The sequence below is a fragment of the Salvia splendens genome, chromosome 22, assembly GCF_004379255.2.
Source record: "Salvia splendens isolate huo1 chromosome 22, SspV2, whole genome shotgun sequence".
NCBI lineage: Eukaryota > Viridiplantae > Streptophyta > Magnoliopsida > Lamiales > Lamiaceae > Salvia > Salvia splendens.
The window spans coordinates 24,697,857-24,725,634 of NC_056053.1; the positions used below are offsets into that span (position 1 = coordinate 24,697,857).

At 39.7% G+C, this 27,778-nt stretch overlaps 2 protein-coding genes and 1 non-coding gene across 7 annotated transcripts; 1 reads left to right on the forward strand and 2 right to left on the reverse strand.

The window, feature by feature from the left end:
• Nucleotides 1-1,166: 1,166 nt before the first annotated feature.
• LOC121785673 (putative nuclease HARBI1) lies at nt 1,167-6,021 on the reverse strand. Of its 5 annotated transcripts, none has more exons than XR_006047034.1 (6): nt 5,786-6,020; nt 4,681-4,836; nt 3,751-4,232; nt 3,444-3,675; nt 2,837-3,366; nt 1,167-1,620 (listed from the first exon to the last, which is right to left on the reverse strand). XR_006047034.1 is itself a non-coding variant. In XM_042184075.1 (5 exons), the coding sequence occupies exons 2-5, from the start codon at nt 4,706-4,708 to the stop codon at nt 2,897-2,899; spliced, it is 1,212 nt and encodes a 403-aa protein (XP_042040009.1). In that variant the 5' UTR covers nt 4,709-4,836; nt 5,786-6,019; the 3' UTR covers nt 2,449-2,896. The 5 variants fall into 5 exon arrangements, 2 of the variants coding, with proteins under 2 accessions (XP_042040009.1, XP_042040010.1); XR_006047033.1 differs by lacking the exon at nt 1,167-1,620 and adding an exon at nt 2,449-2,605; XR_006047032.1 differs by lacking the exon at nt 1,167-1,620 and adding an exon at nt 2,449-2,708 and having other exon boundaries at nt 5,786-6,019.
• A 315-nt stretch (nt 6,022-6,336) lies between these two features.
• On the reverse strand, nt 6,337-6,409 carry TRNAE-CUC. The gene has a single exon. It is a non-coding gene; the product is annotated as a tRNA-Glu (tRNA).
• Nucleotides 6,410-20,624: 14,215 nt separating this feature from the next.
• On the forward strand, nt 20,625-22,380 carry LOC121786397 (protein NRT1/ PTR FAMILY 8.1-like). The gene is made up of 2 exons (XM_042185028.1): nt 20,625-20,986; nt 21,353-22,380. The coding sequence occupies exons 1-2, from the start codon at nt 20,885-20,887 to the stop codon at nt 21,731-21,733; spliced, it is 483 nt and encodes a 160-aa protein (XP_042040962.1). The 5' UTR covers nt 20,625-20,884; the 3' UTR covers nt 21,734-22,380.
• Nucleotides 22,381-27,778: the final 5,398 nt, after the last annotated feature.

Genomic DNA, 27,778 nt, shown 5'->3' on the forward strand with positions numbered 1-27,778 from the left:
TAATTTGAAAAAGCCTGCGAGATGAGCACGTGGCCACGTGAGAGACGGAGTTGGGGAGTGGAACGACGCCGTATTCCGGTATCAACGGAAGCATATTCAAACTATTTACTTTACCGTTTTGGTGTGGGATTGAATTCCGGGGCCCACTTTCGGTGGTAATTAATTATTTTTTTATTAATTTTTGGTAAGGCGAAATTGCTAATAAATTACCTATCCATATTTGTATTTATAAATTATAACATGTTTAAAAGTTAATAATTAAGTGTATAAAATATTTATGCAATTGAAACTGAAATATTTTGTCATTTTCTCTTACAAAATTCACTGTTCTTAAATAAAATTAGAACGATGTGTCCTAAGTCATATCGTTTCACATATCATAAACATCTTTCCTCATAAAACTATTTTCAAATATATAAATTCATTCACCCACAAAAAAGTAATTGTCCAGGTCTCAGCATTTTAACCCAACAATCAATTTTGTAAACTAACATAATGGATGAACTAAAGTAATAAAATATCCTTTAATTTCCTAATTACCTGCTATCTTCTAATATTTGACCTGTGAATACGTTTTAACACAATCAACTGAAAAAATGATGTAACTGCTGAATATAGCGTGGTGAAATCATTAAATTACCTTCCACCTTGGACCAATTTAATTTGTTGGGCCTATCAAGTTAATTCAATTGATTATAGTGGTAAAATTATGATTACTCTACTAGATAATGTTTGAATTTATTACAATATACGTATAATTCGTTGATGAACATAGTATATTAGTATTATGTTGGAAATTTTCTCTTTAATTTCTATCAGCAATACGATTAACATTCGACAAGTCAATACATCCAATAAAATGTTAGTTTATTTTAAAATTAATAATTTAAAATATATATCGAAAAATGTAAATTGAATGATTAATATATAAAGACATGTTTGACTTTTCGTAGAAAAGGGGATTAAGTGGTTAAGCAGTTGATGATTACCCTCAAACCGAACTCTACCAGCCAGTGGTCGTTGCACCATTTAACAATTTTAAATTATTCAAGATTAATGAGAAGATTATATTTTTAATTATTGTTTACAAAATTGTAACATAAAATAAACAATAAAGGTATGATATATTAACGTAATAACGTCCTTTCGAAATATAAAAAATGGAGTAAAAAATAAACGTGCTATTGAAATTGAACCACCTAATACTCCAGTAGAAAAATGGAGTACTAATTATACTATGTAGCATATTATTCCAGTAGAAAAATACTAATCCTATTATACATCTTAGCAAGGGAGTAACTTTTCGATTCAAATTTTGCTTGAATTTAACAAGTTGTAATTTATACAAAAATAAAGATAAACTGGGAGGACCTAACTCTACCGCTATATATAAAAAATGAATTGTGTCCGAACATTAAATTCTCTTTAATTATTACGATAATTGTTCAATATAAATGAAGTGTGTCGGACCGATCAATCAATCCATGCAAAAGAAGTAAAGCATATAAACCACATTAACTTTAAATTATGTTACAGTTATAACTCAAATAGTAGTCCTCCAATATATTATGTGATGGCATCGACATTCAAATTGTGATTCACAACAAGGTTGGAAATAGCCTAAAAGAGAGAAAGGTAAAACGTTGCTTTAGAGGGATAAATTATGTTACATAGGTAGCTTTTCAAGCTTTAATGAAGTATCATTGCATCTTGAAAATAATAGTATTTCACTTTGGATGAGTGAAAATTTGAAATCTTAAATAAGCAACATAACATGTTCAAATTTGAAATCTTAAATAAGCAACACAAGATGTTCAAATTTGAAATTTAATACTAGGGCAGCAAAGAAAGGTCGAAATATCTTCTTTCTTAGGACAAACTCTTTTTCTTTCTTTGTCAAAGCCCAATTCAGTTACTCCATCCGTCCCCCTTAAAATTTGGCATCATTTGACCCGGCACGGGTTTTAAGAAATGTAATAGAAAGTAGGTTGAAAAAGTTAGTGGCATGTGAGTCCTACTTTTATATATTAGTTTTAAAACAAAATGTGAGTGAGAATGAATTAGTGGAATATGAGGGGTCTACTAACAAAAATGGTAAAAGTGAAAGATGACAAATTTTTAGGGACGGACAAAAAAGGAAATAAATGACAAATTTTCAGGGACGGACGAAAAAGGAAATAAGTGACAAATTTTCAGGGACGGACAAAAAAAGAAATAAGTGACAAATTTTCAGGGACGATGGAGTATTAATTACACCCTATGTCCACCAATAAAAGTTTTATTTTTTGGCAGCAGATCTCACTTTATAGTATGGTATGAACAGTATAGGTTAATGAAATGTGAGACATATTTGTCATGTACTACTATTCAAAGAGTGAAATGAGACAATTCATTCCGGGCAGTCCAAAATGACAAAATGAGACATGTATTGACGACGGAGGGAGTATATGATCAAGACGAATAACTAAAAACAAACTCAGGTGAGACCTTCTCACCATGATAAGTTAAAATCCAGATTCAGACACATATTCCGACAACATATTTGCACATACAAGCATGTTGAAACGCGAGTTCAAATCTGAATCTTGACCCGTCTCACGCAAGACTACCCCATGAAAAGAAATAAATAGATTACTCTATTAGTATAAAAAAAACAAAGTTGAGATGCATAGAAAGTGGATGGGCATCTATCTAAGTGTAGCATCTTCCTGACGAAAAGAAGAAAGAGAAAGTAAGTTCCACCTTAAACTATATGCAACTTTAAACACTGAAAAACTCTCAAAACCATAACTGAAAAGCAATCAGCACTGATCTACTACAAAATCTTTTAACATACCTCTGCTATGAACATGGGCTGGGATTGAACATCACTTTCCAACACACCATCTGCTGCTCGTCACCACTCGTCCCACTTATTCATAAAGTCGTTCCACATCATTGCAGCAATTGTGTCTCGGCGTTCTGATGCCATCTGCTTGTGAACTGAGAAAGGTGATTGCAGATCAGGCTGTTCATCGAGAACAGGGGACTCATCGACCGGGATTTCATTGCTATGAAACAACCAGTCGTTCTCCTCCTCGCGCCGGATGTGATTGTGTATCACGCATGCAGCTATAACAATGTCCCTCTGTATGTGGAAAGCGTATTGAGGGGCAAGTTTGAGAATCGGGAATCTTTCCTTCAGAACATTGCAAGATCTCCTGATCGCGTTGCTTACAGATGCATGGCGGTGATTGAATAGTTCTTTAGCATTCCTAGGTAAGAGATTAGCACCTCGATATTCGTGAAGGTGATAGCGGACTCCTTCGTATGGAGCCATAAATCCATCCATGTTATCGTATCCCATGTCAACAAGGTAATATTTACCTGTAATATAATATGATATGGTTGGAGTTGAAGAAAGAAACAGACTACTTAGAAAGCTCAATTGTTAAAGGATCCACCTTCGGGAACTTTGGGGAAGTTCTGATCCGGATCACTGAGAACGGCTCTTAGCACACGTGAATCTGCAGCGGAGCCTTCCCAACCAGGATACACAAATATGAACTGGAGATCAAATGTACAGGCTATCAAGACATTTTGTGATAAAACACCTCTTCTGTTGCGAAATCTGGACTGATCTTTCGCAGGAACATGTGCGGGAATATGCATTCCATCTATAACTCCAATGCAGTCCTAACACAGAAGGAAATAGTAACATAAGACTATAAAACCAATATGAACAATTAAAGTATATGATTCAAAGATCACCTCAAAGTACGGGTATAATCTATTGCTTTTGCGGATCTCTGTTGGGGTAGTGAGAGATGGTGGTTGGAGGAACTCACTTGACAGAGACTTAATTGCTTTCAGTACATTATTAAAATGCCTACTAATTGTCTCTCCCGAATGCTGATACCGTTCTTGTATTACTCGGTTACGCTCATTGTGACCAACAATATTCAGGAAAATAGCCAATTGTTCCTCTATCACGACACCAGGTGTGTCACGTAGCATGTCTCTCTGTCGAAGAGTATCGCTCAATTTATGAAAGACATGTTTGTCCATCCTATACATTTCCCGCCATAAATCATCAGGGCCACTCAGTAGTTCGGCCAAGAAAAATCCTTTTGGCGACAAGCTGCGAGCTGGCTGCTTCATAAGGCTATTATAATAATGGTAACCTGCAGCTACTGCTACTAATTCCATCTCATCAAGTTCAATGTCGAAGTCGTCCATACTGATTGAAGGTTCTGTACATATTAGATATTGAAACACAAGCCCGTGTAAACATCCCGATTTATAAATATTAAGTTAACTCCAACACCATCAGTAAATCAATTCAAAAAAGTTTCCAGTGCTTCCAAACACTATCAACAGAGGGTGTGATCAAGGAATTGTAGGTAATAAAGTTAGGCATAACATCATTTCATTATTTCAACAACATAGGGTCAAAGTTCAAAAACATCACTAGAGTCAATAGACATTAGGTACATATGCAAATCAATATTTTGTGGTTTCAGAAACCACATTAAACTCCTCAGGCAACTGAACTTGAGGAAGCCCTACATTCTCCTCGTGGCGGTGCCAGTTTGTCTCTCACACTTACATGGTATGAATTATGAAATACTATGGATTAGTCTATTTCCAATGGATTTTTTGATAAACGCAAAGCATAGAAGCAGAGTCTCCAATGGATACCTTGTATCTGATCCAATACTCCAGTCATGTGCTACAGTATATGATCCTCGGTCCCGATGGTTGCAGGCTTGCAGCTGCCCTAATTTTTGAAGCGGCTAGTTTTTCCAACATAGCATCACACTACACATGTAGGCTAACGGATTCTCTATTTTTAACCTGAACGATCAGTCAGAGGATAATTATTTCAAGCCATCTTACATGTTTGGCTACCCTACTAATCCAGAAGAAGTGGTTCAACTAGAAAATTCATGTATCAAACTGGCAAGGACTTGGCTCCAAGCTAATTTTTGCCACATCATGAAATTCAATGAACCCACAAACGAATAATACATATATCAAGCTAATTTTTGCCACACCACTCAGAAAAATAAAAACCTTACAGGAATGGCAACAGAAAAAAGAAATAAGTAAGAAATTTTATCCAGAAAAAAGGCCAGTTGGCAAAAAGTTGTGTCTATGATTTTAGGAAGAATAAGTATGATTTAGTAGGAAACCAGCAAAAGGTGTGGATCCTCTGGAAGAAAGGGATTCGATATGGAGTGGCAGGATACCAGTGCCCTGTTAAGCGGACATTATAAACTAGTAGATGCAGTAGGAGCTTATACGATCTTCTAAAGCTACACATAAAATCAAGGACAGTTCAGTTACACAAATGTCTGGAACTTCTAAAAAAGTGAGTCATGAGCCATACCAAATCAATACAGAGGTATAGTTTACCAAGCTTAATATCAAGTCAAAAGTAGTACTACTCTACAATTCAGTTCAGCATTATACCTAACCAAATGTAGCATTATCTAATCCAGTTCAATTTTTACCGAAAGAGTAATCTGAAATCGAACTCGTTGCAATTATCTCACACATTTGAAGCTCCAAAACCAATTAAGCAAAAACAAATGACGGCATTATCTCAAAATAATCAAACTATTGCTAATTATGCTTCATTCCCCTAGATAACATAAGATGCTAGCCAGCATAGAACCTCTAGTTTTAGGTTTTACCATTCCGAATCCGTAGAAGGTTACAGAGTATTAAAACACGCTGAAAGTGCAAAATATTACGCCTACTTGCTGTGTGTGTGTGTGTGAGAGAGAGAGAGAGTATTCACTTTATTCGTGGAGCAAAAGTGCAGAGGCGCAAAAGCGATCAAATTCTGAAGGAGTGACAGCGACGTGAATGAACGGAATTAGACGATAACTTCTGAAAATAGTCCTCAATTCCGCCGGCGGAGGACGGCGGGGCTCTGAGTGGACGGCGGCGGAGAAGATGGGCGAATAAGCGTTTGACTGAGGAAATAATAACACCATCTTTTTCCCAAACGAGTTCCTACATCCGAGACTCCTACGGGTCGGGTCCCTGAATCCGAATTGGGTCCAGAAATACGCATCACGCGACTCGCCCCAAGATCCGTTTACCCTCCAACAACATTTAATTTAGGTTCTATTTAATGGTTGTAAAATATTTGTATCAATTGTAAATAAATTATTTTAACATAATTAAATAATGGATAGTGATAAAATTCAAACTCTAATGGTCCAATCCAAATCATAATTTACATTTGATTACATCCCACTAGATAATAATAACTATATTTGCTGTTTAGTTTTTTTGAATAAATAAATGACAAAAGGAAGAAAAAAACGATTTTGAAAAACAATTTTCCGTTGCCGGGACTTGAACCCGGGTCTCTCGGGTGAGAGCCGAGTATCCTAACCAACTAGACTACAACGGATTTTATATTAATTGGACGACATTATAATATATTATTAAGTTACGAACCCTGACAATGCCAGCTAATGGCGAATTCATAAAAAATGAAATTCATGGTACGGAATAAAGTGAAGAAGATCGACATTCGTATCAGATCAACAACCCAAAAAAAACCAAATTTAATGGAACTTTTGTCGACCCTCAGCTCACCTGGATTCACCATTTTGCTAATTTGCTAAATGAAATAAAATGGATTGGCTTATCTCGAAGTACTACATATTAGCATTTGTACTTTTCTTTGTTCTTTTAAACTTATTTTGGTTCTTTAAATTATGAATGACAGTTGCTACACGAACGAGTTTGATTAATATATATAATCATAATAGATTACAGAAACGTGATAAGTGATTAAAGGAATATTCCTCATCATTCACTTGTCAAGAAAGTGATGTAAGTATGTGGATTAGTTGAAAGGGAACATATAATTTATAGTATTTAGATTAAAGGTTCTTTTTGGTCCTAAATATATGTACATTTTATAATTTTGGTTTAAAACATTATCTTTTGAATTATTCAGTCTCTCAAAAATAAAAACAGTTCACATTTAGTCCGAATTGGATGAAAATTGTTAAATTTAATGGTCAACGAATATTAATTAAATTTTGACCGGATTAAGTTAAGAATTAAGTTAAAAATTACACTGTCGGAGCCGGTCCTCTCCCCTCCACCGCCGGAGCCGATCCCCTCTCCTCCGCCACCATCTCCGCCGCCGCCATACGATGTCAACCACCAGCTCAATCTCCCTCCTCTTCCCTTCCACCGCGAAGCACGTCCGCAGCGCGTCGCAGATCGACACCGGCAAATGCACCCATCCCTGCGCCGCCTCGATTTTCCTGAAACTGACCTCAGCCCTTCCGAGATGGTGGCGGAGGAGAGGGGACCGGCTCCGGCAGTGTAATTTGTTATACTAGGACCCAAGTTCGAATCCCGTTAAGATCATTTTCTTGTTCTCAGCTATTCCTTCTTCCAATTTTGATAATTGTTTTACTTTTGATATATAATTGGGTTATTTTTATAGTTTCTAGGTAAGCTCGTATTTTAGATTTCCTACTAAATATGAACATTTTTTTATTTTTAAATATTAAAAATATTTCTAAATTAAAATAAGTAGAGTATTATATATACCTAGAGTGATCATTTTAAATAATGAATTTTTTTTAAGTAATTATTTATCGCAACTCCAATTTAACATTTCTAAATCTACCACTACTTGAAAGTTTATTTCATTTGCATTTATGAAGATTTTCATTTTAGCAATTTCTGAATCTACCACTACTTTAAAGTTTATGTCATTTACATTTATGAAAATTTGCATTTTAGCAATTTATTGGACACCAACGTATCAATAGATGATACTATATTTATTACTCTTTTGTTAATACTTAATAGTATACTTTAGTAGTAGGATCTATGAATTGTATTTGTCTCATTACTAGTAGAATCTATTTGACTATTTGGCATGTGAAACTGAAATTTTGAATCGGGTGAGAAAGTCCCTTTTTAAGCTTTTCTAAGAAGTGCAAAAATGGGAATTTATACAATGCCTTTTTTTTCTTTGTTATTAGTTTATGATCAATATTAGGTTGCAATCAATCCGAGCGCGTGACGTGGCTTATCACATTGACAAAGACTCCTCACTCCAATTTCTATAATTCTTGGACTCAATGGAGCAGGCTTGGTATTGAGCATTTGTCTAATAATCTGAATGATTTGGCTTGGCTCTTTCACTTGGTATAAAGATCTTTCATATTCACGCACATCACAGAATGTATTCTTCGCTAACAATTTCTGAATGCGAGCTGCTGCTGCTGCTGCCGCAGTCACAGGAGATGATTGAGTTACCAGTTTCATTGCTGGATTTCAGTTTCGATGTCAAAAAAAAATGAATGAAAATCTCATATCATTAAACAAATAATGGATCTAAAGTAAACAGTAATAACAAAGAAGCAGGGTACAAAATATTCTAAACCTCAATTTCTGTTAGAAGATTGATCGATGAAGACGAGTTGCAAACAAGCTAAAGAAACGAACAAGGCAAGGAGTTACGTGGTTCGGTGTTGCCACCTACGTCCACGGAGGAAATGTGACCGGAGCTTTATTCACAGAAACTATTTCGGGAGCTACAATACAAAACACTCAAGAAAATGCCTCACAAAGAAAATGCTCTCTCTCTATTTCTTGGTGTAACTGATGAAGGTTAAGAATGAATCTTTGATGGAGCGGTTACTCCCCCTTTTATACTTCACGGTGATGAGCTCGCTCCTTCAAGAAATTAGCTCTAAAACCGTTTTAACCGCTTTTCAAATATTTTCTCATATTTGCAAATGAGTCCTCCGAACTTCATCTATTCATGAATTCCACCCACTCACAAATCTCCACCTTGGATCTTATGAATAGACTCTGACCACCTCCCTCAATCAACTCAATCTCAGCCAGGGACGGACCTAGCTCAGGCCAAGCCGCCGCTCCAACGGGGGCTTGGCCAGCGCCGGACCAGTACCCTGCCATGGCCGTCCCCTGAAGTATGCGTGGACAGAGTCTGTAAGATAGAAAGAGGGGAGGATGAAGAGATTTAGGAGGAAGTTTTATGAAATATATGTTGAATTAATAAAAAGTAAACATAGGGATAGGCTACATAGAAAGTCACACCTATTAAATCCCTTTTCTCTAATGCAAGATATTTGAAATTTGCATAAAGTATAGAGAAATATTTTGTACAAATTGTGTAATTACCCGCTATTTAGGAGACGACTTTTATAGCATAGACATTATTTTCTAATGCGTCTTTATATAGCTTAGAAGATGAAGTATTTTATGAAAGAGGAATTTTGAATTCTTACTTGTATAGGGTGAGAATTTTAATTGGATATTGATGTTCTATGAATTTATGATTTAGATTTTTTATTACTATTCTTTCGTAGGATCTTTGGTCTATTGGTTTTGGGTACATGTGTTTAGGGTGTAGAACAATCATCATTATGCTGATGTGGGATTAGTCATTTGCCGATTAGGATATTTGTCAAGGGCATGTTAGTTTGAATTAATATATTTTATGATTAAATGTGTATTATGTTTTGTTTATATGATTGAATTTCACTAGATGGATAATCCATAATAATAAGTCATAACTAGGACTTAATTCTATGATTCTGCAATTCCAAAACTACGTTAAGTTACTATTGGAGCGAAAAAATCAACACCATCCTTGTAACCGTTGAATGAATTGAAAGAGTTATCCATTATTTGGTTCCCTTAAAGTGTTAGAAGCAATTTTCTTTCATGAATTTAAATCCTTTGTCTCATTAATGAGTTATATTCTTTTTGGATCACCCCTTGAAAGGGTTAGAAGCAATTTTCTTTCGTGTGTGATTAAATCCTTTGTATCATTAATGAGTCATATTCCTCCCATCTATACATATATAAAAGTTGAGTTTTGGAGGCATTTTGGGAATTACAAATTTTGGTTTGGGATTATAATGTGCCATTATAAATATTTAAATGAAATTATAATGTGTGTGGTTTTTATTGTTGCTATAATAAAACCAATTTGAATATTTATGCAATAATGAATTCCTTCATGTGGCTATTACATGCGTAACAATCAACTACACATTAAATTGTATATAAGTGCATAATTGACAAACATGGTATGAAACGTAAAAAATAAATTACGTGACATTAATTGAATAAATAACAATGGGATTACTAAAGGTCAAGAAGAATAGCAAAACCACGGTAAAGATTACTAATTAAGTTCTTTTAATCTTTATCAAACCATTAAATATAATAATAATTATTGCAATATAACCTTAATTCTCTTTAAAGCACCCAATTTAATAAGCAAAAACCGATTGGAACCAACATTAATAATATTTTTGTAACTTTTGGAATTGGGGAATTTAAAAAGCTTTTCATTTATTCTTATGTTTAATAGAGAAAGTGAAAGGTTTTGGAAGAGCCCCTACGTTGTTTTACTATAAAGATATGACATTTGACATTTTATAATATACACATTCCTAAATGGAATTTGCTTTGGTGGCTTTGGTTGTGTCGCGGCGTCGGAATTGATTTTGTAGGCCTTGCATGTCGACGGGAATGGTGGGATAAAAAAATAGTGAGCAAGATAAGTGTAGAGTGTAGATTGTACCATTACAATATTTGTCAACATTTTGGAGAAAGTTGACTCGTGTTTAGGTATTCTTCTGATTCTTCATCAATATTGTTACAACATTAAGTTAGTTTCTTTTGTTATACGAATTCTTTTTTGTATATTAGTAATATTTGTTTTGCGCCCTCAAATCGCTCTATCGTGATTGTGGATTATTTTTTTGATTTGGGCTTTGACTTTGTTTTTTGAATTCATCAGATGTTGAAGATGAGCTCTAAGTTGGAATATCGGCGTTGTCGGAGACTTTTTGGAAGATGGGCTACGTCAATCATGCCCTAACACATACATCAATAATTTTCTCCATTTTTCTTTCGTTAAACATTAAATTGTAATCAACATGTGTTTGTGATGTATCTTTTTGTATTAGAGATTGAAAGTATTTTTATTGACGTGTGTTTTGTGTTCAAATTTTAGTTTCGAAACTTATTTATCCGAATTTTAATTCGTATTGTACATTGTTATTATTATATACGTTTGTGAGTTTGCAATTTATATCATGTTGTTTCTCATTTTAAAAATGTTGGACTCACGTTTCTAATTAGTACAAGTAGAATTATGTTGGCATATGTTTTCTCATATTGTACATTGTTATTATTATATACATTTGTAAGATTTTCAAGAGACATGACGGTTATGATCAATTATTTTATAATTGAGCAAATAATTTGTTGATCCAAACTAATTAACAGTAATAAAATGTATGCCAATAAAAACGTTTTTGGCCTTTGACTTTCTATCTCTTCTAACCTCTATCATTATAATTGGGAATTAAAACTTTTGGTTTGATTTTTTAGTTGTATGGCACCTCTATCATTATAATTGGGAATTAAAACTTTTGGTTTGATTTTTTAGTTGTATGGCTTTTTCACATCTTTATTTTTATCTATCTATCCTATATAAAATGTGAGTTTTGACATTTTTTTAAAATATTTATAGATTTTGTACTTATTCCGAAATATTTATAAGTTATAGGATCAATTTGAATATTTATGAAATAACTACTTCCTTGCCATTACATGAACAAACGTTACTTTTCAACAACGTCTGAAATTCCAACGTTGATTGATAATGATTCATTGTAAATACAAATTTAAAATCAATATGGCCGTTTCATCTTAAATGCAGTCATTCTTTAAAATTAAAAATTATTAATTGATTAATGAATCTATAAATTTTAGAGTTATTATATTGAAAGATCAACTAATTAAATGCTACATCTTTGACTTTTAATATATAAGCATAAAACGCTTCTTATTTATATAAACTTAAATACTAATTAATCTCCACGTTTATCACTACGTATAGCTCTTAATAAGTAAAAAACAACCATTGAGTTACTATCAAATCTTCTATAAATACCAATTCTATTAATAAAAAAAATATTATTTCAATAAAGATGCTTCTGTCCGTCAAATCATGTGGGGTATTATCTTTCTCTCTAAGCTATTTAATCTAATTTGTGTTTTTAATTATGTTATTTTACTTTTGATGCTTATCTTATTTTAGTTTCTTATCTTTCCTTTTTATTACTATATTTTATAAAATCTTCACTTATTTTTGCAGGTATACTTTTGTCTTGAGAAAGCTTTAAAAGTAACCATTCTGCACCAAGATATAAATCCACATCTGTTGGTTTGAAAAAATAGATATTATCATATGGGAAGACATGGTTAGTTGGAGATTTGTGGCTATTCAGTTATACCTTACTTAACTAAATTATAAACTGATGAATCCGCGAATTATTGATGATGATGAATGCTCGTAAAAATAAATTACGACACGGTGAATTTACGTGGTTCGATTTACTGAGGTAAATCTACGTCCACGGGAAGAAGGGGGGGCAAGATTGTATTGCTTGATCTGGGATTACAGCTTACAACACAGACTTGCTATATCTTTTTATCTCTAGAGAGCTTAACCCTTTTCTATCTGATCTAAGTTCTATTTATACATTGAACTAAGGTCGTGGTTTGCAGCCCCACTAACAAGATCGTGGGTGAGCAATAACTGCTCAATAACTGCTTCGTACCACTAAATAGATCGTGGGTATAGCGGAGGTCGTGGAGGCCTTTCATGAGTCCACTAACTCCTAGTTCGGTCGAATGCTGAGACCGAACTGCTGGACTTTACCGATCAGCTCTTGCCGATCTGAGAGGAGAGCTTGACTGGTCGGCTTTTACCGAGCTGTAGGCTGAGTCCGAACTCTTTGGTCGTGCCGAACTCTTTGGTGCCGAACAGATACTCTTTCTTGGGCTCTGGGCTGATGGGCCGTCACTGTTATTGGGCTTGCCATTAGGGTTTAGTTCGTACCCCATCACTACCCCCCCCGAAAAGCGGAGTGAATCACTTCGGCGAGGTGAGTCACTTCGGCATTCTGGATAATGGTAAGGGGGAGGCTGACGTCAGGGGACGTGCCTTGCGCGTGCCTGCATTAAATGCGACAGTAAAATCCGGCCGTTGAATCCTGAAAAGGTGGGATTCGAAACGGCGCAACGATCTCGAAATCTTTCCCGAATCTGATAAATATGCTCCTTTTTCCTCATTTGAACACCTTTGCTGTTGCGTCTTCTATACTCTCTCTTTCTCGAGAAATTTTCTTCCGCTTTCAAGAGCTTCTTCAGACTTTCTTCACCTTCAAAAAGTAAGAAAAATGTCTTCTTCTTCTTCGGAGTCGGGTAGCGGTAGGAAAGGGGATAAGGGGTCTTCTGTCCGGAAAGAGTCCGGGGAGAAGACCGTAGAGTATTTCCATAGTATTTTGAGTAAGGATACTGTGATATCCCTACCCGAAAAATACTTTTTTCCTGGGGGGAAGGCGGTGGTACCTGACGGTGATCATAGGGCTGACTCCCCGCCGGAGGGGTACGCCACCGTGTACGAGGCCTGCTTAGAATGCGGGCTTCGTTTCCCCCTCCCTTCTGCCTTTATAGATTTACTAGATTTTTTTTCAGCTTCCTTTAGGCCAAGTGACTCCGAACTCTTGGAGGCACTTGTCGGCCTTCGCTGCCGAACTCCGTAGGTTAGGAAGGGATTTGTCTTTGAAGGCGATCCTTAAATTCTTTCAATTTAAGAGGAAAGGGTCTTGGTTTTACTTGATCCCTTTACAGCCCTTTAGAGCCTTTTGTAAAACGAAGTGGCCGAAGTGGCAAAATCGCTTCTTCTACTATGATAGGACCGCGGCTCCTAGTTTTCCCTGGAGAGGGCCGGAGTCCGTTATCCGTCACCCTCGGCCTGAACCGTTGGACGAGCTCGATGGCGAGCTCAACAAGATTCCCCTAGTTAGGAAACAATACACGGAGTCTGAGCTCGTCAAGGGCGACGTCGTGTTCGACATCTCGTCTTCGGACGAAGAGGCCGAGGGTGAGGATTTCTCTTTATCTTTATGCTCTACTGCTTTAACGAAGAAAATCTGACTTTGCTTTCTTGCTTTTTGGCAGTGTACATGCTGAGTAAGGCTAGCCGCAAATCTTCGGAGTCCAAGGAGCCGGAGAGGCCGAAAACCACCAGCTCGGCGTCTGATGCCGAGAGGACTCCGAAAAGGCAAAAAACCTCTTCGGATCCGAAGAAGCCGGAGTCGACTTCGGCAAAGGGGAGGGGGAAGGCCCAGAAGCCCCCGAGAGCGCCAGAGAAAGACGTGGTCTTGGCGCCTCCTTCGGAACATATCTGTGAGCCGTTTTTATGGCCCACGGACTTCGCCGAGGTGAATTCTCTTCTTGATTTTCTGGCCTTGCTTTTTTCCTGTATTTTTTGTGGCCCCTTTGTTGACTTTTTTCTTTATCCATTTTCAGAGGAACGATATGCTCTCCAAGCTCGTCGCCGTCGAACTCTCCAAAGCGTCCAATGACTATGCTGAGATGCAGAGGAAGTTGGCGGCTGCTTGTCATCGGGCCGAACAGGCTGAGGCTAACTTTGAGAAAGCCAGAGCTGCTAGGATTTCGGCCCAGGATGAAGCTCAGTTTGCCAAAAACCAGCTCGTCATCCAGCGAGAGCAGACGAAACGGAGGGATGCTGCCGCCGTGGCTGCCCAGGGGGAGACTCTCCGTGTTTACACGGAGAAACTCTTTTTGAGCAGCCAGTTCTCGGCCTTTGTCGGTAGTCTGGTAAGGCTAATTGCCGATAAGGGCGAGCAGGGGGCCGACGTCGTGCTGCCTCTGTACAGCCGAGAGATAGCAGCTCGGCTTCAGAATCTGCCACTCCTTGAGGAGCTGGATGGTTTTTTCCCGAAGTAGGGGCGTTCCCGCGAAGCCGATCTTAACCGTTCTGGATGGATCGTCTTCGTACAGCTGAACTGTCATCGAGTTCGGCTCCGGTATGACTTCGGTCATCGCCTCTGACTCCGGCTGCTGTGATTGCTATGCTTGGTGGTGCCGATCTGACTGCTCGGCACTTCTAAGCGCAATTTGCAGACATTCCTTTGCTCTCTTTTGGTCACCTCGGATGACCGCTATCCCTCCTTTAGTAGGGATCTTGATGGTGAGGTGATAGGTGGAGCAAACGGCCCGAACTGTGTTGAGCCAGTCTCTTCCCAGGATGACGTTGTACGGGGACCGAGCTTTCACCACGAAAAACTCAATCATCGTACTGGAGCTAGTAGGCGCTTTCCCCACCGTGATCGAAAGGCTGATAATACCTTCAGGGCGGGTGTCCTCCTGAGTGAAGCTCTTCAGGGGAAGCGGAGCCGGACTGAGCCGAGCTGGGTCCACTTCTAGTTTGTCGAAGCACTCTTTAAAAAGAATGCTAACCGACGCTCCTGTATCCACAAACACCCTGTGGATCAGTTTGTTTGCCACTCCGGCTTGGATGACAATGGCGTCTTGGTGAGGAGAGATGGCCGGGACGGGATCAGCAGCCGAGAACGTAATCACTTCGTCCTGCTTCAGCCTTTTATGCGTTGGCTCCTCTCGATTGGAGCCTCTGCGTTCTGACTTTAGGGACGACTTGGTCTTCCCGGCAGGAAGCGCATCAATAGTCTGGATTACTCCATCATATTGCGGCTCGTCATCGTCTTCGGGATCCGACTGCCTTTTCGGATCCTGAGGAGCGCAGTTCGCACCACTCTGCTTTTTATTCTTCTTTGACTGCTTGCTTTGGTATTTTTTCAATGTCCCTGCCCTCACAAGAACATCGATACCTGCAGCCAAGTTTCTGCACTCCTCGGTATCGTGACCGTGGTCTTGATGGTAGGAGCAGTAGTTATCCTGGGGTCGGCGCGCGGCTGATTTCGTCATCCGCTTTGGCTTTTCGAACAGGTCAGAGTGCAGTTCGAAAATTTCCGCTCTCGGCTTGTTCAGCGGTACGAACTGAGCGGGCGACTTCTCGGGATTGAGACGAGGTCCCAATCTGTCTTGCACCGGAGCCCTTTGAATTCTTTCAAATGGAGTCCGGCGAGGATGCCCCTGATCGCTATGATCGGGCTTCCTTCTGTCTCCTCGGGTCGATGAGCTGTCTAACGACCGTTTGCGACGGTCTGCCTCATCGGCCCGGGAGTACTGGTCCGCAATGTCCCACATTTCCTGAGCTGTCTGCGGACCGCACTCAACGAGCTTCCTGTAGAGAGCTCCGGGCAAGATTCCATTTTGGAATGCCGAGATGACAAGCAGATCGTTGAGATCGTCTACTTGCAGGCATTCCTTGTGGAATCTTGTCATAAAGTCGCTGATTTTTTCGTCGCGACCTTGACGAATGGAAAGCAGCTGAGCCGAAGTGATTCGGGCTTCCGCTTTCTGAAAGAACCTCCTGTGGAAGGCATCCATTAGATCTCGGTAAGATCTGATGCTGCCCTGGGGGAGGCTATCGAACCACCTTCTCGCGTTCCCGATGAGCAGCTCGGGAAACAGCTTGCACATGTGGACCTCGTTGAGACCCTGGTTCGCCATGTTATATTGATAGCGCCCCAAGAAATCGTGAGGGTCCACGAGCCCGTCGTAAGTCATCGACGGAGTTCGGTAGTTCTGTGGTAGGGGAGTTCGGGTGATGTCGTCCGAGAACGGAGTCTTCAGTGCTCCGTATACGGCGAATCCGATATCTCGTCGGTATGGAGGAGATTGAGTTCTCCTGTGATTCCGGTACCGAGGAGGAACAGGAATATGTCGGGGTTGAGGATTCTTTCTCCTGGGAGATGCGACACTACTGCGGTAGTGACTTTCTTGTGCGGAGGGAGAAGGAGAATCCGTCGTTTTCGTCTCCGGCTGCTTTTGGCTTTTTCGCAGGAAGGTTAAGAATTCCTCCTGCTTTTCAGCCAAAAACTGCTTGACAGCCTCATTCAAATCGGGCTGCTGGGAAGACTCAGTGGGACGATTTTTGGAGCGGCTTGTTCCTTCGCCATGAGAACTGGTGGTGGATTTATCCCTAGGCTGTTTTCCCGACCTATGGGATGGATTGGCTTCCTCCTGGTTCTCACGGGCTGGAATACGGGTATTCTGCGATCTGGTATGCATTTTTTGGGTGGAAAAAATGGATCAAAAATTCGCTTTATCACAAATTTTGTTCTCTGCTTCCCACAGACGGCGCCAGTGATGAATCCGCGAATTATTGATGATGATGAATGCTCGTAAAAATAAATTACGACACGGTGAATTTACGTGGTTCGATTTACTGAGGTAAATCTACGTCCACGGGAAGAAGGGGGGGCAAGATTGTATTGCTTGATCTGGGATTACAGCTTACAACACAGACTTGCTATATCTTTTTATCTCTAGAGAGCTTAACCCTTTTCTATCTGATCTAAGTTCTATTTATACATTGAACTAAGGTCGTGGTTTGCAGCCCCACTAACAAGATCGTGGGTGAGCAATAACTGCTCAATAACTGCTTCGTACCACTAAATAGATCGTGGGTATAGCGGAGGTCGTGGAGGCCTTTCATGAGTCCACTAACTCCTAGTTCGGTCGAATGCTGAGACCGAACTGCTGGACTTTACCGATCAGCTCTTGCCGATCTGAGAGGAGAGCTTGACTGGTCGGCTTTTACCGAGCTGTAGGCTGAGTCCGAACTCTTTGGTCGTGCCGAACTCTTTGGTGCCGAACAGATACTCTTTCTTGGGCTCTGGGCTGATGGGCCGTCACTGTTATTGGGCTTGCCATTAGGGTTTAGTTCGTACCCCATCATAAACAATTCAAGATATTGACAGATTGGTTTACCTCTCTTGCTTTCATTCTTGCTTTCAAGAACTACATTACTGCTTGCATACTTGCTTTCAAGAGCAACATTATGAAGTTACAATTTTTTTTATATACAATTTTTCTTAGACATATTAGAATTTCATTGGCTATTGAAAAAAACTTGAATTTCATAAAACAATTAAACTTAAGCATGGAATTTGAAAACCCGCTAATAATGATGCATTGCTTTCCACGTCTATTGCTTGTGCAACATGAAACATAGAGTTTGTGAGAAAATTAATACTATAATACAAATCTATTTAATTCAATCATTTAATTTTCTTTCTCATTTTTAGCGTCTTTTATATTTCATTACTTTGATTAATAATAATATATAAAATACAATCCAATAAAATTTAATCGTTGTTAATAACGTATTGATATAAAATTTACAATTGCCAATTTGTGGGGCTTTAATATTGAGGAAATTAAAAGGTTTTATTTTAAAATAACTAATGAATTTAGGACATAAACATTTGTATGCAAAATTGTAGTACTAATATTGAAAACGGTAGGGATATTTTCCATGTGCAATATAATTGTTCGGTATAATATCTATATATCATATTACTTTTATATTTTGAATTATATTTTTATCTAAATTAGTTACAATCTACCACTATAATTATGCATCTATCCCTAAAATTATGGAATTAAATTAGTGTTAGGTTTTGAGTTTTCAAATAAAATTCTATTCATTTAAAGTTTAATTATATATTACAAAATTGTATTCGTGGATTCAGTTAAGATTTGAAAATTAATTCTACAATAATTACTTGAACTAATTTATTTATGAATATAATATTGACATTAATTGACTATGTATTATTTTAATTTCTTTATTTTGCTATTCTTATTATTGTACTTTTGGGGTTGTTTACAATACTTTTTTTCATAATTTACGAATTAGTATTATTTTATTTACTAAAGTTAAGTTTTATTAATATTTATTTTAAAGTTAGGGGTTTAGGATTTAGGTTTAAAGGTTTGGGTTTTTACTGTATAGGGTCACTATATTGCAATGAAATGAAGCTCGGCTAGGAAGTGTATCACCAGTACAATTATAACTTTTGATAAACAATATCTTGGAACTCATTAGGAGAAGTGGTAATTATACATTCTTTAGGTTTTTCTGTTTTATGTGATGTAAATTTGCTTTATTTTTTAGTCTCACGGCCAGAGTCATTTTTCCAATTTATAAAAATAATGTACAGCATTATTTTCCACGTGTTTATATTTTAGCAGCATCTTAACTTCCTTCGTTTGTTTTTACTAAGCGGGCGAAAAGTTTTGGTTTTTACTGATCCCCGTGATATCAAAGTCTCTACATTGGTATACAAGTACAATTATATAAAATCCATAATGATATTTAGGGACATTTAATATTGCCACTGATTGGTATTTATAAGTATGAGGAATAAAGACCTTTTGTTGTATGAGTATGCAGATTAACCGAAAGGTTGTAAAGTAAATTCTGATATTATTGCTTTAATGGCCTTCCATTTCATTTTCCACAATTTATTATACATTTATTCGTTACTCATTTCATACAATTACAATGGCGGAAATTATTGTCATTCATTTTCCAAAATTTGATAACATTTACGTAACGCTTAGTTTTTAATTTTTGAGAAATTAAAAGGTTTTAAAATTTTTAATAATAGGTGAAGAAAGTGAAAAGGTTTTGAGGAGTTATCTTCTATTTTTTGGACTATAAATATATGACATTTGGTAATTTATCCACTCACATATTTTTTTCATCATGTTTTCCACTCCATATTTTCCAATACTCTTCATATTGTTTAACATGAAGTTATGATATTCTTTTTATTTTTTTCTATTATTAAAGTTTTTTTTAAGTGATTAACAAAGTAAAATTGAACTGGGATAGAGGGAGGATTTTATTTATATTTGGCTCATTTGTTGTTCATGATGATTATATTTTGACGTTAAGGGTTTAGGATTTAGGTTTCAAGGTTTGGGTTTTTAGCGTATTAGGGTCACTATATTGCAATGTAATGAAGCTCGACTATGATAAAGTATAGTACTGATTTAAATGGATACATAATACAAAAAAGATTCCACACAATTTTGTGACAATATTATTCTGCGTCGGCGCGTTTATACTTCAAAATACAATTTTAAAACCGTTTTGAGGTTTGAAAAGCTATCGTCCAATTTTAAAACTTGCAATACTACCAATTTGTTATCGGAATCAAAACTTGATCTTGTGTTAGTCAATTAACAATTTAAAATCGTATGATACAAAAATATTTCATCGTGCATCGCACGTGGGTTAAAACTAGTTCTATAAAAATATGAGTATATGATATGACACGAGAATTAAGACAAATTAATAAAGTAAGAAAGGGGAGGAGAATGATAGTTAAATAGTGTTAGTAGTGGATATTGAGAGTCACATTATTATTAATACTTTAATGATGATATAAATTGTAAATAACTTAATATATAAGGGTTAATAAATTGAGATAATTTTCCATAAATATAAATGCCCGTATTTTTGTTGACGAAAATTGATAATGCACATATTTTTATATGATAAATGGAGTATTTCTGTGTTGATCATATCATCCCTCTTTCCTCTCTTTTTTTTGGCAAAATACAACATAGAGTACTTTATTTCTCTTAATTATTTTCTATTTTATTTTATTCTCTTACAAATCCTCTACCATTTTATTCTTTTTGTACTTTATTCTCGCTCCAAACTCATTAAATATTTTATTTGTGTTAAAAAAATGCCCAACACTAACGAACTGTAGTTTCGTGTTCCATTCAATTTTAGATTAGTAAACCCTTCATCACCTCTGTTTTAGCTAAATTGAATAGCCTTTACTACGTGGCTCAACACCCCCAAATACTAAAATGAGATTGCAGATTCAGGAATTATTGCGTGCCCTAAAAAAGATCAAATGATCCGTGATCATATTGTTATTTTCACCAATGCTAGGTTTGAATTCTGTGTGTTTGTTTGAAAGGGAACGAATTCTGTGAACGGTTGGCATTCTATGGGTTGAGCTCGAATCTGGAGGTTTATTTGAAGGAGCGTCTCAACCAACCCAACAACACTGCTTCCAACAATGCCTCCAATTGGATGGGGACGTGCTACATCATGCCATTCTTCGGAGCCTTCGTGGCCGATGCATTTCTTGGAAGATATTACACAATAGCAAGGTTCTCTATCATTTATGTCATTGTAAGTTATCCTGTTCAGATGTAAGAATTCTGTTTCAGTTTATGTCTGAATCTAGTTGCATTTAATTGAGTATACTTTGATTAATAAAGTACAAATTGAGATGGTAATGATCATGTAACATGATGAATTTAGACTCTACTGGTCAATTTCGTATTATGTGCGATTATTTCGATGAATGTAGGCGTTCTGAAAAGCCAAAACAAGAGGGAAATTGGGAATTTAGCATCATCTTATTGAGAATATAACCTAAAAGCAGTTAGAATTCTATTTCGATTCATGTCTATATCAAGTTGCACTGATTTGAGTATACTTGGAGAGAGAGAGAGAGAGATAAGGGAGAAAGGAAAGTGATGAGTAATTGATCAGATTCAGGGGATGGCATTGTTGACATTGTCAGCATCTGTGACCGGCCCGAGACCAGCATGCCATAGGAAAGACGATTGTCACGCGACAACAGTGCAATCTACAGTTTGTTTCATCTCACTTTACTCCATTGCACTCGGAACTGGTGGGCTTAAGCCCTTTGGAGCAGATCAATTCGAGGAAGTACATGAGGTTGAGAAGAAGCATAAAAGCTCCTTCTTCAACTGGTTCTACTTCTCGATTAATATTGGCGCCTTGATAGGTTCTTCTGTCCTAGTTTGGGTGCAAATGAACATTGGCTGGGAATGGGGATTTGGCCTCCCCACACTGGCCATGGCAATAGCTGTTGGGTTTTTTTTTCTCAGGCACTCATCTGTACCGTAATCAGAAACCCGGGGGAAGCCCTCTCACACGCATCGGCCAAGTACTGGTAGCATCTTTCAGGAAGTATCATGTTGAAGTTCCTGCTGATGAGGAGTGGTTGTATGAAACAGCTGATGCTGAGCTTGCAATCAGAGGAAGCCGAGCACACCAAAGATCTGATCAATCACGCTAGCAACTAAAATCATTTACAAACTGAACGTTTGGTATTGGGAAACACAGATTCTTCGACAAGGCTGCAGTAAAGATGGAATCAGACCACATAAATGGCTCCCTGGATTCGTAGAGGCTTTGCACAGTGACACAAGTCGAGGAGCTGAAGGCCATCGTACGACTTCTTCCAGTATGGGCGACCGGGATCATCTTTGCCACAGTATATTCCCAAATGAGCACTTTGTGTTGATCAACAAGCCGCGATCCGTGATCTCAAGTCACTGGACCGTCAAGCTGATCAAGCTGCAGTGCGTTGTGCGCAAGCCAGAACAACCACGAACTCCATGAGAGCTGAAGCTGAGAATGAGACAAAGAAGAGTAAGGAGCGTGCGGCACAAAAGGAGCCAATGATCAACCTTGCACGTGTTGAAACCACGGACAAGCCAGCTAAGATGGAGGACCACATGTGTACTTGGCTCGACGTGGTGTTGCGCGGTTTAAAGAGGAAACATGTAATACCCGAAAATTTGTGGAATTTTATTCTTTTAATTAAGGATGAAATTCTTTTCTATGTTTTTGTGTTTAAAATTTGGTGTGGAAAATATTTTGTGTTTATTTGATTGTTGTGGATGTGGTATTTTCTACCTAGGCAAATTAAATGTAATTAAATAATTAATTAAGCCATGTTTTTAAAAATCCTAATTAAAATTAAATCTCTCTCTCTTTCTCTCTCTCTCTCGGTTTCTCACCCCCCTCCCCACTAATTTCTCAACCTCCCCCACTCCCTCTTAACCGATACATCTTTCCCTTTCCAATCTCTCCCCACATCGTTTTCTTTCCTTTCTCTCTTGCAATTGCTCTCAACACCGGTAAGCTCCCTCTCTCCTTCTCCCTCTCGGTTCTCATCTTTTTCATTCACTCCCTCTCATCATCGTCTTGAATTCCTCAAGGTGATACCCTCCTTCGTCGTGAATCGGGGTCGGAAAAGGAAGTAAAGCTTTTGCGTTTCGTTTGAACCATCCGGGGAAGGTAACCCCTAACTCTTGTTTAATTCGAAAACTCATGCATATAGGACGTTTTTGGATGGGTTAGATGTTGAGTAGGATTTGTGGCTATGTGCTTGTGTTGAACATGTTTTCGGTGATAACTGACAGTGGGTTCCGACCCCTTTTTGACTGAGCAAACGACCTCCTTTTGGTACGATTTTTTAACTGTATAAACTTTGGTGTGTCTTCTGTGTGGTGTGTAATTTTCAGCCTCTTGGGATGTCGTATGAATTTATTATGATTTTTGCAAGTAAACTGCGCAGTTCTGCGTGTGGTGTGTTCTGGGTGATGTTTTCATGTGCAATGGTTGGGTTTCTGAGTGTTATGTTTTTGTGTTGAATGTGGGTGTGTTTGGCCAAGAGATGGCTCGGAGAAATCTGTGTTTGGCTCAAGGGTTTTGTGTGGGTTGGCCGAGAGATCTAGGGTCCGGCCTAGGGCAGGCTGGTGGGAAATTTTGAAGGGATGATCCCAGGTGTTTGGGTGTGTTTTGGGACGTAGAATGCGTGGTGGGAATGTCGTATAGGGTTTGAGAATCGGAAGTTGAAGGGAAGTGAGTGTACACGGAACCAGCGGCCGAGGTGCCGAACAGATGGCCGAGGTGCCGAACAGACGGCCGAGGTGCCGAGCATAAGATGCCGAGGTGCCGAGCAGGCGGCCGAGACGGTCGGTCGAGGTGCCGAGCCGGACGGCCGAGATGGTCGGCCGAGGTGCCGAACAGGCGGCCGAGACGGTCGGCCGAGGTGCCGAGCCGGACGGCCGAGATGGTCGGCCGAGGTGCCGAGCTGTGCCGAGACAGGTGCCGAGCTGTGCCGAGACAAGTGCCGAGCTGTGCCGAGACAGGTGCCGAGCTGTGCCGAGACAGGCGGCCGAGGTGCCGAGCCAGGCGGCCGAGACGGTCGGCCGAGGTGCCGAGCCAGGCGGCCGAGACGGTCGGCCGAGGTGCCGAGCCAGGCGGCCGAGGTGCCGAGCCAGGCGGCCGAGATGGTCGGCCGAGGTGCCGAGCCAGGCGGCCGAGACGGTCGGCCGAGGTGCCGAGCCAGGCGGCCGAGACACCGAGCCAGGCCGAGACGCCGATCCTTTTTCCGAGCTTTTTCCGAACCTTTTCCGAGCCAAGTGAGCCGTTGCACAGTAAGGGTATGCCAGGACTTGGAGTGCTGTGTTCGTGTGTCGTGTGCGCGTTTTGGGTACGTCGTTTGCGTGCGGGGTGTGTTTTGAGCGTGTGGCTTTGTGTGTTTGTTATGTAATATGTTGTTAGGTGTATGTACGTGTAACGTGCTAGATGTTGAAGTCGTCCACATAGGAATCATGCATTGTCGTTTAAAGTCTCGTCTCTTCTGACTCTAATCATGATATTATTTATCTTTCAAAAGGGTGATCTTTTTCGAGGAAAGTGTGGTTGAAGGGAACTGTTTTAAAAGCTAAGCAATCGAGGTGGGCTTTTCTACCCTACTTTTATGTGGGTTATCTTTAAATACGGACTTTGTTCCGGAAATGTTTATGGAGGTGAACAGTTTGTCTTGCCGATTGTTTTGTTTTGAAACCTATCTGAAGTGGTTTACCACATATGTTTAATCGAATTCGGGTCTGTTGGGCTGCGAACCCTCAGGCTAGTGTACACGAGACTGGGTGCCATCTGAGAGCAAGTTGGCCGGTCTAGATGACCTGGGGTGTGGCCACGCCCCTTGTCATGGTTTGGATCAGATAGTGTATGATTGAGGGAATAAGGGTGGCAATATCGGAAAATGACTGCGCAGTCGAATTTATGAAATGTGTTTTGTGTACTTGGGTTATTTTCATTATACTCAAAACCCCAATGTTACACTGTTATGGCATGACAAACTTTGTTTTTGGCGTGTGTCCACTGAGTGCATTAAGTACTCAGCCCTGCATGTTGTTTTCTTAATGTGCAGGTTGAGCGGCGATGGGGAGGACGGATGTTGAGCAGTTAAAGCCAAAGTGTGTTTTTATCTTTTGGATGGTGTCGTGTCGTCATACCCGGCATCATCTGTCTTTGGGTCTTTTCCGCTGCTTGTAAACCGTCACGATGTTTTCATTTAAAACTCTGAATACTTTAACTCAAGAATGTCGTCACAGTATTTTGTTTTGAATTGAATTTCCTTTTATTAAATGTTTTGGGTCAAATATTCTTGTTACCCCCCCTTTCTTCCCCGCTTCTTTTTCCCCCCCCTAGTCGCGGTCCACCGTACTTCCTATCCTTAGGAAATGCGGGCGTGACAGAGTGGTATCAGAGCCTAGGTTTTCTCTTTCTGCTCTGGACCCAAAAAAAAAAAATCTTTTTCTGACTGGGGTAAGTTTTCAAAAGTGTCATTGGCTCAACATCCGACTCATCGCACTCAACCAGAAATGAGGTAATGAAAATTTCGAAATTTTGGAAAGTATATGGAAGTGGAGGAAATTGTGATTTTGGTGTTGAAAATGTTTTATGTAAAGTTTAAGTAAATGTTGAGACATGTGGAAGGGTACAACGTGATGTGGAAAAGTTGGAAATTATTTGAGTTATGAACTGTTATGGTGTTATGAACTGTTGATGTATGATGAACTTATATGGAAGCATGTGGCTGATGTGTGATGTTATGATGACGTGAATGTTGATGTGAGCTTTTATGTGAGAATGTGTTGGCCTTTTGAATGTTTGAACTTAGACGTGATAGATTTTCACTAGTGCTTCTTGGACCTATGATAGATAAGAGCTTTTGGCCTTTGAACACCAGCGGGTTTGGGTTAGAACAGCGATACGTGCATACACTCTCTCTCTCTCTCTTCTTCGGTTATGTACTCTGTTTTTATACGCGAGGCGGGTGTTTCTGTTTTTTTTTCTATAGATGGCGCGTATGTTCCGAACCCCGCGACGGAGTGATCGCGATAGACTTAGGGCACAGAGGGTGCTCAGAGATTATAGAGTGTACCGGAAGAAGGATCATGTACCGTTGATCGAGTTCGTGGCACACTTCGACACCCTCTGGAGGGCAGCTCAGGAGTTCGGAGTGACAGAGCATGACGGCATTGAGAAGCTAATAGATTTGCTTCCCGATAGCTGGAAGGAGTGGGCCGAAAGAACGGCGAGGAGGTACACGTGGCATGAGCCCGCTACCGATGACATGGTGGGTGACATGGCTGGCTTTCGGAAAGCCGTGTATTGTGCACTGGTGGACTCTCGAGAGGAGCAGCCCCCACAGGAGGTGGAAGAGAGGGTCGTGTATCAGGATAAGTATGTGAGCATGTACGAGGGTGAACAAGGGTATGAAGATGATTATGAGGAGGCTCTGCCAGGGAACTCCGAGGAGGACGACGACGAAGACCCGGAGGAAGGGCCTATGGATGAGGATGATAGAGTCGTAGTCTAGAATTAGAATAGTTCGTTGTCTTTTCAGTTTTTGCTTTCTGTACGATCTACTCTTGGGAACAATGTTGGCCTTCTTTCTTTTAATGAGAATTTTGATTTTGATTTATATCCTATGTGTTGCATCTTATACTACATGAAGGTTTTATAAGAAAATTTTGAGAAAGTGGTAATTTTGGATGAGAATTGTAGTAACACTTTTTGGATATTGAATCAGAATGCCGCCAAGACGTGCACGCCAACCACGACAAGAACCCCACGTGGAGGCACCACCTCCACCACCACCGCCACCACCACCTCCACCCCCGCCTCAACAAGAAAGGTTCATAGTTACGTTCTCAAGGCAGAATCCCCCAAAATTTGACGGACAAGGAGACCCATCCAAAGCGGAAGAGTGGATACGCGGCCTCGAGCGTATCTTCAGGGTCATGGAGTGCACAGATAGGGAGCGCATTGCTGGTGCTACCTTTCAACTGTTAGGTGCTGCCGATTACTGGTGGGAGACTCGGCAGAGAACTATGGATCCTGCACGCCTGGAGGCGCTAACATGGGAGGAGTTTAAGGTGGAGATTGACAACAAGTATGTTCCAAAGACGTACAGACGGGCCAAGGTGGTAGAGTTCCACACACTAAGCCAAGGCCGAATGACTGTAACCGAGTATGACCGAGCCCTCGCGCAGATGGCACGATATGCGCCCGAGTTGATGGACACCGATGAGAAATGGGCGGTGAAGTTCCGGGCCGGGCTCAGAGATGAGATAAAGGCCGCATTGGCCTGTCGAGGAGAACTCTCCTACTCGGAGATCTTGACTTGTGCACTGGACGTGGAAGATGCACTCCCTAAGCCAAGAGTTGTGGCAACAACAAACGCGACACCTCTACAAGCTCAGCCGGGCCGCCAAGAGAAGCGGAGGTGGGATGGTGACCAGGCTCAGTATGGTGGTAAGAGGCCACAACACATGAGGAACCCACCCTACAATGGCGGGAGACAGAATACTTTCCAACCGAGGGCAAACTTTCCGCCGAGGAACCCTCAATGTGGAAGGTGCTTCAAGTATCACGCCGGGGAGTGTCGAGACCCTAGGTGCTTCAACTGTGGTGGGAGTGGCCACTACATCCGAAATTGCCCAAACAAGCACATGGGAACGGGAACGAGACAGAACCAGCTAGGTTTCCGTCCACAATCCCAGGCACTACCTGCACCTCCACCGCAACAACGCCGCCAAGGATTACCATCGCAAGCAAGGGCCTACGCCTTGAAGGGGAAACAGCCGGCAAACGGGAAAGAAACCTTTGAGCAAGGAAACTTGGCAGGTATGGGCACACTTCTCAATATGCCTATAGTTGTCTTGTTTGATACGGGTGCGTCGCATTCTTTTATATCAACGTCTTGTGTGGATACTTTGGAATTACCTACTGTTAAGACCGAACCCACTATGAGTGTGACCTCACCGGTAGGCGGGGCTATAGATATATCCCGATCTTGTG